Source organism: Pteronotus mesoamericanus, unplaced genomic scaffold (genome assembly GCF_021234165.1).
Source record: "Pteronotus mesoamericanus isolate MK-2021 breed Mesoamerican mustached bat unplaced genomic scaffold, CSHL_Meso_final contig_94, whole genome shotgun sequence".
Classification (NCBI taxonomy): domain Eukaryota; kingdom Metazoa; phylum Chordata; class Mammalia; order Chiroptera; family Mormoopidae; genus Pteronotus; species Pteronotus mesoamericanus.
In genome coordinates, this window is record NW_026555285.1 from 16854390 (window position 1) to 16868183 (window position 13794).

The 13794-nt window shown below is 33.6% G+C and overlaps 1 protein-coding gene across 3 annotated transcripts in view; it reads right to left on the bottom strand.

Annotated features, from left to right (window-relative positions):
- DIAPH3 (diaphanous related formin 3) overlaps nucleotides 1–13794 on the bottom strand; it is a 459782-nt gene that overhangs the window by 296696 nt on the left and 149292 nt on the right. For all 3 annotated transcript variants that reach the window (XM_054586406.1, XM_054586404.1, XM_054586403.1), the window contains 5 exons: nucleotides 10524–10634; nucleotides 10127–10245; nucleotides 9206–9322; nucleotides 5004–5122; nucleotides 1573–1637 (listed from right to left, as the gene is read on the bottom strand). In XM_054586406.1, the coding sequence (XP_054442381.1) occupies nucleotides 1573–1637; nucleotides 5004–5122; nucleotides 9206–9322; nucleotides 10127–10245; nucleotides 10524–10634 (531 nt within the window). The remainder of the gene's footprint in view (nucleotides 1–1572; nucleotides 1638–5003; nucleotides 5123–9205; nucleotides 9323–10126; nucleotides 10246–10523; nucleotides 10635–13794) is intronic.

The following is a 13794-nucleotide window of genomic DNA, read 5'->3' on the forward strand; positions in this document are numbered from 1 at the left end:
TACAAAATGGTATGGCAGTAGAAATCTTTTATGGAGCGAACAATATTTTCTGAATATTCCTAAGACACATAACTTTTACTAAATGGAGACAACTAACCTTGAACAAGGTCTTTCTTCTATTTACATTTAAAGCTTACAATTTTAAAACAGTGTAATAAGGTTATCATGTTTAACACCAATCATATAAACTATGTATCTAAAAATTATTGTAAAAGCAAATTTATACTATCTGGGATACATCCAAATCAAATACTTGAAAGTTTTCTACTACTTTCCCATAAAGAGTAAAAATTCTTACTAAGCTTAGAATATAAAATTGGAGGGGTGAGGGGTCACTCAACAGTACAGACATCTATCAACTGTAACAGTTATGACACTTAATTTAAATGATCCATTGTTTCTCCACTAGACTAGGTACTTCAGGGCAGCGGCAATATCATATTCACAGCTGTAATCCTAGCTGCAACCAAAGGCCTGAAACATAATACCCTCTCAGTGTATGTTCAGTGAACCTTAGGACATCTTAGGAAATTTACAAAGTTTTTCACAAGTTACTGCTAACTTATGAAAATGTGCCCTACCATTTGAAGTTACTTTTATTGTAAAAGTTTACAAAAATGTACAATTCTCTCAAGATACCTTTAGGGCCAGATGCAAAAAAAAAAAAAAAAAGTACTCTTTGCCATAGTGCCAAACACATAGTAAATGTTCAGTGGTAGTAGTAGTAATTGTTATTATTTCTCCAATGTAAGAAACCAGTCCTATCAATTCAAATCAGAGTACTACATAAAATGTGAAGAACACCACCCACAGCAAAAAACAAAACAAAACCAAGAGAACCCATAGAAAAAATCTAATAGGTACGTGCTAGGCAGAGACCAAAGCACAAAACGCCATCTTAAAGAAAAGCAATGAACAAATGACTGGCTGGTTAGCAATACTACTAGGCTGAAACAAATGAAATTGGCAGTATCTGATACTTTTCATCTGTGATATGAAAATGATAATTTTATATGGTTCAATCTGATCTAAAATGAAGCAACTTTAATCAAAACAATAAGCAAATTAACCTTTCTTTTAAAATTTCCAGATATACTTTCAGTCTTAGGCATCTAAATTATGATTTCTTAAGAAATATACCTATGTTAAAATTCTGACTCTATACATTTTGTTCAATTAGTCATTCAAAAATGTTCTTTTAGTTGTTAGGCCAGGATTCATTCTAGGTGCTGGGATAGCAAATAAAACAAAAATTCCCTCATAAAATTTACTTTAGAGAAATAGACAACATATTCATATATACACACACAAATATATAATAAACCATGTAGCATGTAAGATGACAAATACGACAAAAGAAAAACAGCATAGGGAGGGTCAGGCTTGGGTGTGGGAAGCTGAAATGTTTAAATATAATGATCTAGAAGTCCTCCTTGGAAGATGGTGTCTGTGCAAATGCCTCAAGGGGATAAAGAAGAAAGAGGGAACAACAAGCAAATGCTTTGAGGCAGATTCATACCTGCAGCGGTTCCCCAAAGAGTTTGCAAAGTTAGTCAAAGTTAAATTACTTACTTTCTTGTAAAATTCTGATGCTTTCTCTTCAGACTCTTCTACTTTCACTTGATCTATACAAATATCTAAAATTGCAAGAACAGGAAATTTTAAATTGCAGTACTTCTCAAATTCATTATAACTTTAAAAGCTCAGAAAGGAAAAAATGAATCATTGCAAAGATTTAGAACCATGTCAGTAATAAAATAAGCAACTCGGAGAAACATATTACAATGTTGGAATGAAGAATAACTTTCTAAACATATTAACAAGGCCATAAGACATAAAGGTTAAACCCTATCACAATTTTAAACTTCTACCAGGCGGATGGAGGAGATAGTTCAACTGTGACATACAATGCTCAAAGGTTTCTATCATCAGTCCATACATATTTTGAAGAAAGCAGAGAAGATATCCAACACAAGATAGGAAAATTGGCAATAGTAATAAACAGAAAATTAAGAATAACAAGTAAAAATTGCTCAAATATATATTTTATTTTCCCTGGTAGTATGAAAATATAAAATATTTGATGAGAAATATAAAGATTAAGTGATCTGCAATGTCGAATTTGGAGGTGGCACAGAGAAACCAACTTGCCAACACAATAGAAATGTAAATAAGAATCTTCACTAATGAAAAACTAGGCAATATGTACTAAAATTTAAAATATGAACTTTTCTTACACACAGCAATTTTATTTCTAGGACTTTGTCTTTAAGGATGAATATTCATTAAAATATTTTTTATGTTAGGAAAAAAATAAAAATTAATGCCCATGAGATCAATTAAATGAGTTATGATATATGAGGTTTGTCCAGAAAAGTACCCAGTCATATCATATGAAAACAGAGGCACTAATAGAAGATACAAGAAACATTTCACATAGGACAAGGATGCCTCAGTTCCCTTCAAAATAGGCAACTTAGTACCTCACACAGTTCTCCCAGCATCTCTTTCACTGCTCAAAACAATCTGCAAAATCCTTTGTCGGATCACCATCAGCACCCTGTTGTATTTTCCTGAATTTTATCGATGGTCTGAAATCTCCTCCCTTTCAAAGGTGATTTTAGTTTTGGGAAAAGCCAGAAGCCACAGGACGCCAAATCTGGGCTGTAGTGGGGCTAAGTCACCTGAGCAATTTGATGTTTCGCCAAAAACCTCTGCAAGAGACATGATGCATGAGTGGGCATGTGGTCGTGATGAAGCCGCCAATCACCAATTGCCCATAGTTGCAGCTGTTTCCATCTTATTGCATCTTTCAAATGACAAAGAACACCGAGGCAGTGTTCCTTATTAATTGCTTGGCCTGGAGGTTTATACTTGTGATGGACAACACCTTCTCAATTAAAAAAAAAACACAGTTACCATGGTATTGATCTTGCTATGACTTTGCCACGCCTTCTTCAAGTGTGGAGAACCAGACAACATGCACTGGAACAACTGGGCCTTTGTTTCTGGATCATAGCCATAGACCCACAATTCATCTCTGATTGTAACCTCCTTGAGGAAAGCTGGTTCTTCGGTAGCAGTTTGAATCGAGTCATAAGCAACTGCAGAATGATGTTTCTTTTGCTCTGGTAGCAGATGCCACAGAATGAATTTTGCCATGACAAGCTTCATGCCAAGATCCTGCATCAAAAATCTCAAACACAGTAGATTCTCAAATCCCCAGATCAGCTTCTAGTTCTTACATGGTCAGTTGCCAGTCCTTGTTGATTGCAGCCTGTACATATTCAACATTCTCAGGTGTTCTTTTGTTGCTGGCCTTTCAGAACATGGATCACTTTCAACCGATTCTCAACCATCTTTGAAGCGTTTGTGCCACACTTTTATTTGCACCGCACTCATCGCATCATCCCCAAAAGCCTTCTGAATCATCGGAATATTTTCACTGAAGAATGTTCAAGCTTAATGCAAAATTTGATGGAGATTTGTTCTACTCAATCAGCCATTTTTAACATGACAGCCACTCAGTACACATGCTCTGTCAACGGAGTCGATCGCCCCCACTGACTAGTATAGTGAAGTCATCACTGTCGGTGCAAGTGCATTCCAGTCCGCTCTCCTTGGCTGCCAGGTTACACCGATGTCACACAAACTGCTCTTGTTATATTAACAATGGCTGGACTTTTTCCAGACAAACCTCGTATGTTCACATGATCGGATACTACGGCAGGAAAAGTGATTTATATAGATTTCCCATATTGTATTTTATCCCTCCTTTCACATGTTTAATGAAAGTAATAAATGAATATGGCTTTAAAAAACATTATAGAAGAGCTAATAATAAAAAGCAATAGTGAACCAAATCAACTGTATTAAAAACTGAACCCCACTTCTTCAATGGGACCTCTCAAAGCCCTTTCTGTTTTAGATTATTCTGGTGGTTAGTTTCTTAACTTTAAATAAAATGTCCATATCATTATTTCTTGACTTATCTATTTAAGACATAATACATAACTTCCTGCTACGTTCTAAGTTGCCTGGTTCTATAACACTAAATAAATATTTAAACCTCTGATTCCTATTACATAGACAGTATCTCTTGATTTTCACTCTAATACCTAAAGTTATCTATGCCATATACTTTCCAACATCTATCTCCCGAACTGCCCAACCTTGTGTCTTCTCTCATCTTTTCATATCAACATTCTTCTGTATTTGTATTGTTTAGTATCTATAAATTTATTCTAAACACTTAATATCAATAAATACCAGGAATACTTTTTTCAGATACTATTCAAAAATCATTCCACATTTTGCATTTTTACTTGAGAGCTTGAATTTTATCATTGGTAGCAAATTCTATCACTAATTTTCCTTGAAGATACAGACATACTTCATTTTTAAGAAAGTGGGCACCAAACGTTCAAATCTGAGTAGTCATAGTTCATATGACAATCATTTATTTGGTGCAAATAAATAAGCCAGTTCAGGTCACAACTCAAACAATTACACAAGCACGTTGTCATTGTACTCTGGCATGCAGCAGAAGTACTCCATGCGTACATCTCATTTTGTCACACAGATTAAGAAAACAATGTGTGCTCAGGGTAGATTTTTAATGAAATTAATATTTTCTAGGTCTTTATCAAGGACATTCCTATGTTAAAGAATGACAGTTTTTATTGCTTTGCTCTGCTTTACTGGGAGGGAAGAATACAATGGCTAAAAAGATAGTTTTGTGCCACTGCGTGGATTAATTACAACGTGCTTGCAGTTTTACCCATCATTGCTTTGCATCACTGGGGCAAACAGCAACGTAGTAAAAAAAGACAAATAATGTTTTAATATTATTATTAAAGCAGTTTTAACTATTTGAGCCCCAGAAAGGGTATCAAGAACCCCAAAAGTTTACAGGTTCCACTATGAGAACAAATACTTTAGTGCTAACTCAGGGGGTAAGAGGTAATAAGATATTTCCATTTAAATAATAGAGAAATACTTACCAACAAATTGGCTTAAATCTAAATCTAGTCTTTTTCGATATGTGAAGTCTGGATCCATCCCATCTCTATGCAATACAATCTGAGATATACACTCATCAATTAATTTGAAGTACTGTTGCCTAAACCAAGGAAAAGAATAAGTATACACTCAATTTATTAGTGTAACTTTACATCAAAACAAAATATTTTGGTAAGCTTGATTTTAAGTTTCATAATTTACTTTGCATATTTCAACAGTTGACATAAATTCAACATGGGAATGAGAGTAAATTCCATTTCCTTATCGCTTTCATTTTAATGATTTTAAAACATTATATTTTTATAATCCTTTAGCCAATACAGTGCGCTTTAAAGATTTTCTTATAAAAGTCAGAACCTTGACATAATCAGTAAGCAGTAAAAGAAAGAATATTAAGGTAAAGTGAGATACGTGCTCAAAAGCAGTCCTCCATGAAGGTCATCAACCAACCACTGTACTATATTGAAATAGTTACCATTAATTCATTTTATTAATACAAATTTAAAAAAAAATCTTTTCTAAAATATTCTCAGGAAGGTTCTTCGAATCATATACTGAATCATATCATATCATAAATCATATACAGTATATCAGTATACTGTTTCTAGAATGCATGTGAAATCAAATTAAAAACTGATACTGTAAATTATATACAATATCCAATAAAATTTCTTACTCCAAAACAAAGCTAGAAAAATTTAGTGTTACAATTTTTGTCCAAAAATTAAAGTTTAACTAAAATGCCTAAATAGGGTTCATGTTGTCATTACAGTTCAGTCCGCTATGTGTATAATAAGCTAAAGAACATCCCTTACACTCAAGCCAACACATGCAAAAGAAAATATCTAGAAAATTTTATAAAAACCAAACTAAAGTGATAAGAAAGCATGGGCACTATTCTAATGAGATACAGTCCTCCATCCCCAGTCGCCTCCCTCTGCCCCCACCCCACCGACTTATTTCTTCCCTCAATAACTTTTTGTACAGTTTTCCTCTCTGAACCTTCCTTACCATGTAAATGGTATCCTTTTTAGTCATTTGGGTTTTCTTTCCCTATAAAATATGACCTATAGCCCTTGACCTACTTACCCTGCACCTAATAAACCATGCATATGTTCAATAAAATTTGTAACAGCTTAAGATTATCATAAAGACTAAGGCTCACTAATTGAGTAAAAATGTTCAAGATACTGTTTCAGGGTACAAAACCAAAGCAAGAAGGTATTACCAACTTCTTTCAAATAATTTCCCATTCTCTAACATTTTAGCCATAATCACATTTACACTTAAGGTACATAAGTTACACACACATTTATATCTCTCACACTTGAAGATTTAGATGATGCACTTCCATTCCTCTTTACTCATTCAATGCTATCCTAATGTTGTTCTAATAATAAAAATATTTTAAATTAACAACACAAGCTACTTATGTCACTGAAAAAATCATTTCAGTAACTATTTTCCCTCCTCTCTACTCCCAATTATGAGACCATTTATAATGTAGCTGAAATTTTGTGCAAAAAGTATTTCAGCAAGGCAGTATCAGCAAAAAATAATTTACTTCTGACTTCCAGAAATGTAAATTGAGAAAATAATCTCTATGACTGATAAGGTGAGTTAGTGAATATGTCACAGGCATATGGGAATAATATTAAGAGATGAACACAACAAATTGTCATTACTTACTGATAAAAAGCCATTTTTGAGGATTTTTAAAATCATACTCATTTTCTCTGTAATATTTTTACAGAATATGAGAAATTATCTCCCATACACATCCAACTACATGGTGTTCTGCACATGGTAAGCTAATAATTATTTGTTGCAGAATTGAATTTGATCTTCTACTCCACCTTCCAATTACCTCACTGCATTTGAATTTTCTTGGTAGGCAGGGGCTACTTTGATACGCATTCTCCAATCAAGTTCCACTGCAGTAAAATTTCCTCATGTTTCAAATGTGGAAGTGAACAAATAGTCCAATTTTATTATCTACTAATTCTTTTAAATGAGATTATTTTGCATTCTGAAATTTATTTATTTTGTTCCTAATCTATTTATTAAAAACCTAAATGATTTATGTTTATTCATATCTATAATTTAAAATGTTCACTAAACAAAATATGTTCAGATAAGAGAAGACTTCTGAAAAGTAAAATCTACGTCCATCTGAGATAGCAATACCAAAAAATGAAGGGGAGACCAACGGGATTCATAGAACTATAAACCAAAAAGAGTGAATTTTACTGTAAGTAAATAAAAAGAAATGAATGTATGAAAAAGTTTTATATAAATGGACATAATTCTGACTTAATCTTATTATAAAATTATAACCTCCTTATAAGAACAAAAAGAACGCAACAACAAGTAATGAGAATTTTAGATTATTGTGAAAAACACAGATGGAATTGTCTGGACTACAACAGTCATAGGAAGAATACTGCCTTCACATCAACCATATTTGGAACAAAGACTAAGGACCTGAGGCTGAAAGAGCCAACAAAAAAGCAGCATTAGACGTGAACCAAATTTAAAAAGTGATACTCAAAAGATGACCAAAATAATTAAGCTTCTATGCCTCACTAACATTGCTTCAGTAATGCTACCATTTAATAGTTCTCTGAAACTCTTGATCCCACTAAAGTGATTGGATTGATCCCCTGAACAGGTCCCAGGACAGCTGTGCTTTGTAATCTATTTTGAAATTACAAAACCTCTTGTCCTCCTGGAGCACAGATGAAGGGATTAAGTTCATAAGTAAGATAAAACCCCTCCCCAACCTCACCCACCTCACCCCCCATCCCAACAGCACTAGGGACACGTTCAAATTTTTAAAGCAAACATCAGTGTTGAACTCTTAAAAACTCAAACAGCTTTAAACAATTAAATGTTGACAGGACAAACCGTACAGGGAGATCAAGTAAAGGGTGGGGTTACTTCAGAGGACATGGAAGTTTCAATTTCACTTTTAAGTAAATTTGGAAGATAAATATAATATCCAAATTAGCAGGGTACCTATATTTAAAATCATGTAATTAATGTATTAGTACTTTTTATCAAGCAATTATAAAGTGGTTAAAAATTTAAACTGTTATTTTAAATAAAATATTAGAAGAAAATTAAGCATCAAAAGAGGTCACTAAACTTATATTTTACAATACCAATGGGATTCCTCAATTCTACAAAGGAAGGATATATGATGGATGATCTGTACTCATCCCAAAGAACCTAAATCTTTAACATTTTTGACTCACTCTGTTCTCATGTTAGGTACATACGAAGGCCCAAAGTATGCTCCCTGACATCATCCAGAGGACAGGGCCTGAATGATACATGTCTAGCAAATCACTCCAGTTGAAATAAGAACATGAAAAAGCTTACTAACCACAGTATTTGAGAATGCAATTTCAGTAAAGCTATATTGGTGGTCCAAAAAAAAAAAAAAAAAGAAGAAGAAGAAGGTTTTATATTCAAAGATCTCAGCTTCCCTCATAAAATAGTAATAAAAGCAAAAAGAGGATATTGAAAACATTTATAGAGCATACATCATATGCCAAGTATTTGGCTAGGAGTTTTAACTATGTTACCATATTTCCTTTTCATAGCAACCCAAGCAAGTTAGGTGCTAATATCTATATATAGTTACATATAGGTAAAATACAGACAGGATAAACAACTTGTTAATAAGTTGTCAATATGGTCAAGATGGCTAAGACATAGCCCAACTTGAAAAGTCATCTGTCTCGCTTTTCTGATACATTAGCAAAATTAAACACATCTATGTTACTAAGGCACTTTCTACCTACTTAATAAAAGCAATGTTTAAGTGCCCTTCATGTAACTTATAAAGAGAAGCTCATCATCATTCCTGCTGCCTAAGGACTAACCAGAAAACATCATCCGTCACATGACAAACTAGCAATTTGTTGCTAGTTTGCATTTTTATTCAGATGAAAAGTTGTAAACAAGAATCCATGGAAGCTTTAAAAACTAACAGTAATATTTTACCATCACCTATCTAAATATATGCCCAGAGGAAATGCCACATTCTGTGAATCAGCATTATGACAAAAATAAAAATCTTAAAATTACTTGCTTGCCCAAATCAAAATCAGGTGAATTTCAAAATTAATAAAATTTTATCAGTGAAAGAAAACATTAGAATATAGCTTCCTCTTACCTTATAAAACCATCATTTCGAATCAGTAAAAGATGCTGAAGAATAGAAATAAAGTATTTCTCTGCTCTAGTTTCCTTAACTGTGCTCCACACCATGTTGTAAACATCATATGCATCAGTAAATTGATTAAGGAATATGTAGATTCATTTATCCTCTACACTGAACTAAAATAATGACATAGAATCTGCTCTGTAAGACTTCTAAAGACTAGTGTGTCTTACCCTAAAACAAGCATCATTCTATTCAACATGTGATCAAAAACAGGTAGTTAGAACTGAGAGTAGAGGGAAAGTTGTATGCAAATGATGCCCTGACACTTCTTGTCTTCTCCTCTAACTTCAACCAGTCTCCCTCTCTAGAGCTAAGATGCTGATGGCAGACAGTGCACTGGGCAGCTGCATTGGGTTCTGGGAATGTCCTGAACCAAGAGAGCATTATCTATCAGGGAGAAGCCCCATTGGAGGACTGGAACCTGACAGGTCTCTGAAGAAGCACAGACATCTGCAGGGCCACATCATTAACAAAAGCTTGTATGAGTATATACCAGGGCATAAGGCAGGAGTTAACCAGGAGGCTAAGGTCTCCTAATTCCTACTGCCGGAAAGCATGTGGGGAGCGGGAGGTAGCAAACATAAAAAGACAAAAAGAACAGAATATGCACACACATAAGACACCGGTCTAACAGAATTCATTTGTAGGTTGTAACATCTGTTTCCTTATGTGTATTTTTATAAAAATCACACATTAACTAATAAAATAAGAAAAGTTTATATAATTACCCTTTGCGTTCATAAAGGTTTGATTTTATATTATGAATATAGAAATGGCTTCAGGAGTTTAATATTTTATGCGAAGGAGGTTTGTTGGTTGAGTTTAACAGTAATTTTATATATCTGTCTAGATTTTAGAACAAAAGGATATTCAAGTTCAGCTCTAATATCTTCCAGGCGATGAGACAACTCAATCAAGTCTTCTTCCTTATGCTCATCAAAAACTTTAAGTTGGATATCCAGGCCATCATTCTTAATGCATTTTAAATTCTAGAAATAATAGAAATTATAATAAAATTTTTCCATAATGCAAAAATAAAAATAAAAATATAAACAATAAACCAATCACTCAACTTGATTTATAGCATTTAAACATTTAAAGTGTTAAATACTCAAAAATTTTATCATCTAGATTTAAAAACAGATTTTAATATTCAAGCCTTTTCTCCCCACAGATAAATTATTCTTGAAGGTAATTTATCTAAATTTCCCCCTACTCAAGTACTCCTCTAATTTAAATATTAATAAGGAGACTGCAGGGCACTTACTGGCAGTATCTCTTTCAATCCACAACGCATAAATTCATTTCTGATGTGAAGCCTGAAGTCCAGATCATCAGGAGATGTAATAAGGGCATTGATGAGCTGCATACATGCTACCTACAATAAATTACACAGCCAGGCTTAGACTTGGATTCAACATTTAAAAAGGGGGATAGTAGAAATGAAACTTCAAGGCTTAGCTTCAAGTATTATCAAATATCTTCCTTCACAAGAGAGTCTATTAAAACAAAAATTCTTAAGTAAACTATTTTAATCAACTATAAGTTATATAAAAATTACAGTTTCAGTGGAGTCTTTACTTTTCAAGCAGTCAGAGGTTCCTGTGGGCAAAGAGAAGTGGAGATGTTAGGCATTTGTCACTGGTCCATAAAAACATTTACTCTAACCAAAAGTTAGAGTAAATCTTGTCCAGAAATATCATTTCATACACATAAACCACACACTGAACACATCCTAGTTGACAAACTATTAATCTCTAATAGATGGCCAACACACAAAATAGGAAAATAAAATAATTTTCCATTCATCAAGAGAAATCCAAAGTCCCAAAGACTTCAAAGTCAACAAGTATCCTAAGTCAACAAGTATCCTGAATCTGGTTAATGGGGTTGTTATAACCAGCAGCTATACTACGAATGCTACACAATTAATTACTAGCAGTTAATTTAATAGGCAATAGTTCTTAGCTTTGGCAAAAATCCAAAATCATTTTATGTTATGACAAATGCATAAAGAAATAATAGAACTATATTATTTATTTATTATTTAGTATATACTTTAAATAATAAAAATTAAAACTCGCTCTATTTTTTCAGTTTAACTCCCCAACTTTCAACCTCTCCATTTTTTTTTTACCCTGGCCTGAAATACATCACTCATCATCTAAAATCCATGTAATGGAAGCAAGAGAGACTGTCTCCAGAGAAGCAAAAGTATTCTTTGCTGCTGCTGTTATTTTTCTAAGTCTGCAGTCTACCAAAATCTAGCAAGAATGATGGGCCTTCTGATCAATGTTTAAGCTCATGCTGTTCCCTAAACTGTCCTTTCTCCATCCCTTAAGGCAAGTTATATATGAATTTAAAATGTCATTTTTAGGTTAAGACACCAGTAGGGGGTCTCAGTCCCTGTTGGTTGAAATATATAGTAATTGTTGTATTCTGTTGGTTGAAATATATAGTAATTGTTGTATTTTATATCTAAATGCTGAAATCTGACCAGCATCCTTCTACTGTCAAAATTTAAGGCTGTTTAAATTGAGGATGAGAAATGTGCCAGCAGAGAGGGTAAAGAAAAACATTTTTTAAAAAAAGGAAAAACTGAAAAAAGAGTCAATCTTTCCTGCACACATTTACTGAACTGTAACCGGTTCATGTCAAAAAGTCAAGTTTAAAATGCTTTCTTTCCACTTCCTTTCCAGTCATTACCTAGTACCCACAAATATTTTTCTCAGCAATACTACATAATTTTAAAAGATACCAAAGAGTACATAAATAATGTTTCTGTGCATTCAGAGACATTAAATCAGTCTTATTCACCAAGTTTCTGGAAAAAATGTAAATTAAAGACCACTCAAACAGAGCCACAAAAATTAGTAACAAAAATTAGCAGCAAATCACCTAAATGGAAAGTAAATATGTGTAGAGAAATAATAGCATGAAAATGAGGAGAAAAAAGAGAAAAGGTTAATCCAAAGTATTTCCAGCTAACACTCTAAAAGACAATTCACCATAACAGGAAAAATAGAAAACTTAAGTTGACTTAAGTTGAAATGATGAATTTAGTTCTATAAAATATCCTTCCCAATGCAAATAATAATTTGTCGTCGTGACCTAGAGCCACTCTTTGATTAATTTATACTGTCTATGTTAATTATGCAGAGGTCTATGAATATATACAAACCTATTGCGAAATGTATTTTTCCTTACAGATAAATCAAGCTAAAACTAAGGACTGAGTTTCTTCTACATTTTTAACACATATACTATTGTACCGCATAATTTCACACTAATACAACACACCAACAGAAGTGGGTGCCAAATCAATTCCACGAGACACTAAAAAAGTTTCATGAACTATAACAATAAACAGACATTTTGCCTGAACAAATGAAGGTAAATAGGTACAATGATTAAAACTATACTATATATTATGAGAGACATGTTTGGTATATAATGGGAATATGTAAACACTAAATAAAAACAAAGACACCTTAGTATTGGTAGAGACTCCTAGGGATAATAGTAAGGCAGCCTGATGAAGAGGAGGACTCAGATGTTGCAAGCACAGGAATTAACATGTTCAAAGATATGGGCTCTTCTGTTGAATTACAAGGAATTCAGATTTCCTAAGTAGTTGCCAGGGTGGGAAGGAGGAGAACAGGGGAGAAGTCAATGAAGATGAGGCTGAACAAAGTGACAAAGTAGATTAGCACCGGATGCAGCCAGTAGTAGTGACTATTATAAAGGATTTTATGCAAAGAAAAGTCAACAACAGAAGCAACAGACACAAGAACGTATTGTAGAAGTAAGTTTGATGAGCAATACGGGAGAGCTTGAACATATAAAGAAGAGAAAATATAAAGAAGAAAAACAGATACAGCGTAATGGCTGGGTGACAGGGGTTGAAGAAGAGGAAAAGAATTCACAAGAGTCCTGCCGCCTTTGTTATTCAAGCAGACAGGAGGTGGTACCATTAGCAGACATGTAAAATGCAAGGACAGAAACAAGTTTTACAGGGGAATAGAATAAGTCCCACTTTTAAAATTGTGAGGTTGAAACTGAACAATTAGGAATCTCTCATTCATTAACAAAAAATAGTTACTGAGTACCTAGCCTATGTCACCTGGGGATATTAACAGAAACTCAAGGAAATAATAAGTGAGATGTTCTTCATAAAGAATTAATCACCATGCTCTGCTTGATGTTCCAAAAATGTGGCATATGATCTCCATTAATTTGCATTACACCATACTAATTGCTTTAGTAGCAGCTCTGGAACTGAGAAAAGTAAGAAAACAAGGAGTTTCTGTCCTCTGGGGAGCATCCTAAGTTAACTAAAGAATCTATCTTTGGTCATCAGTATACTTTCTGTTTCATTAGTTGATATAATTCATTCCTTTCAAAGCCTATTTATTGGTGCTTACTATGTATCAGACAGGGTTCTGTGTGCTAGGGATACAGCTATAAGAAAAAAAAGAGAGAAATCACTGTGAGAGAGAGAAAGAGCAGTCAAGATTTGAATCCCCGTTTTTGGGCCC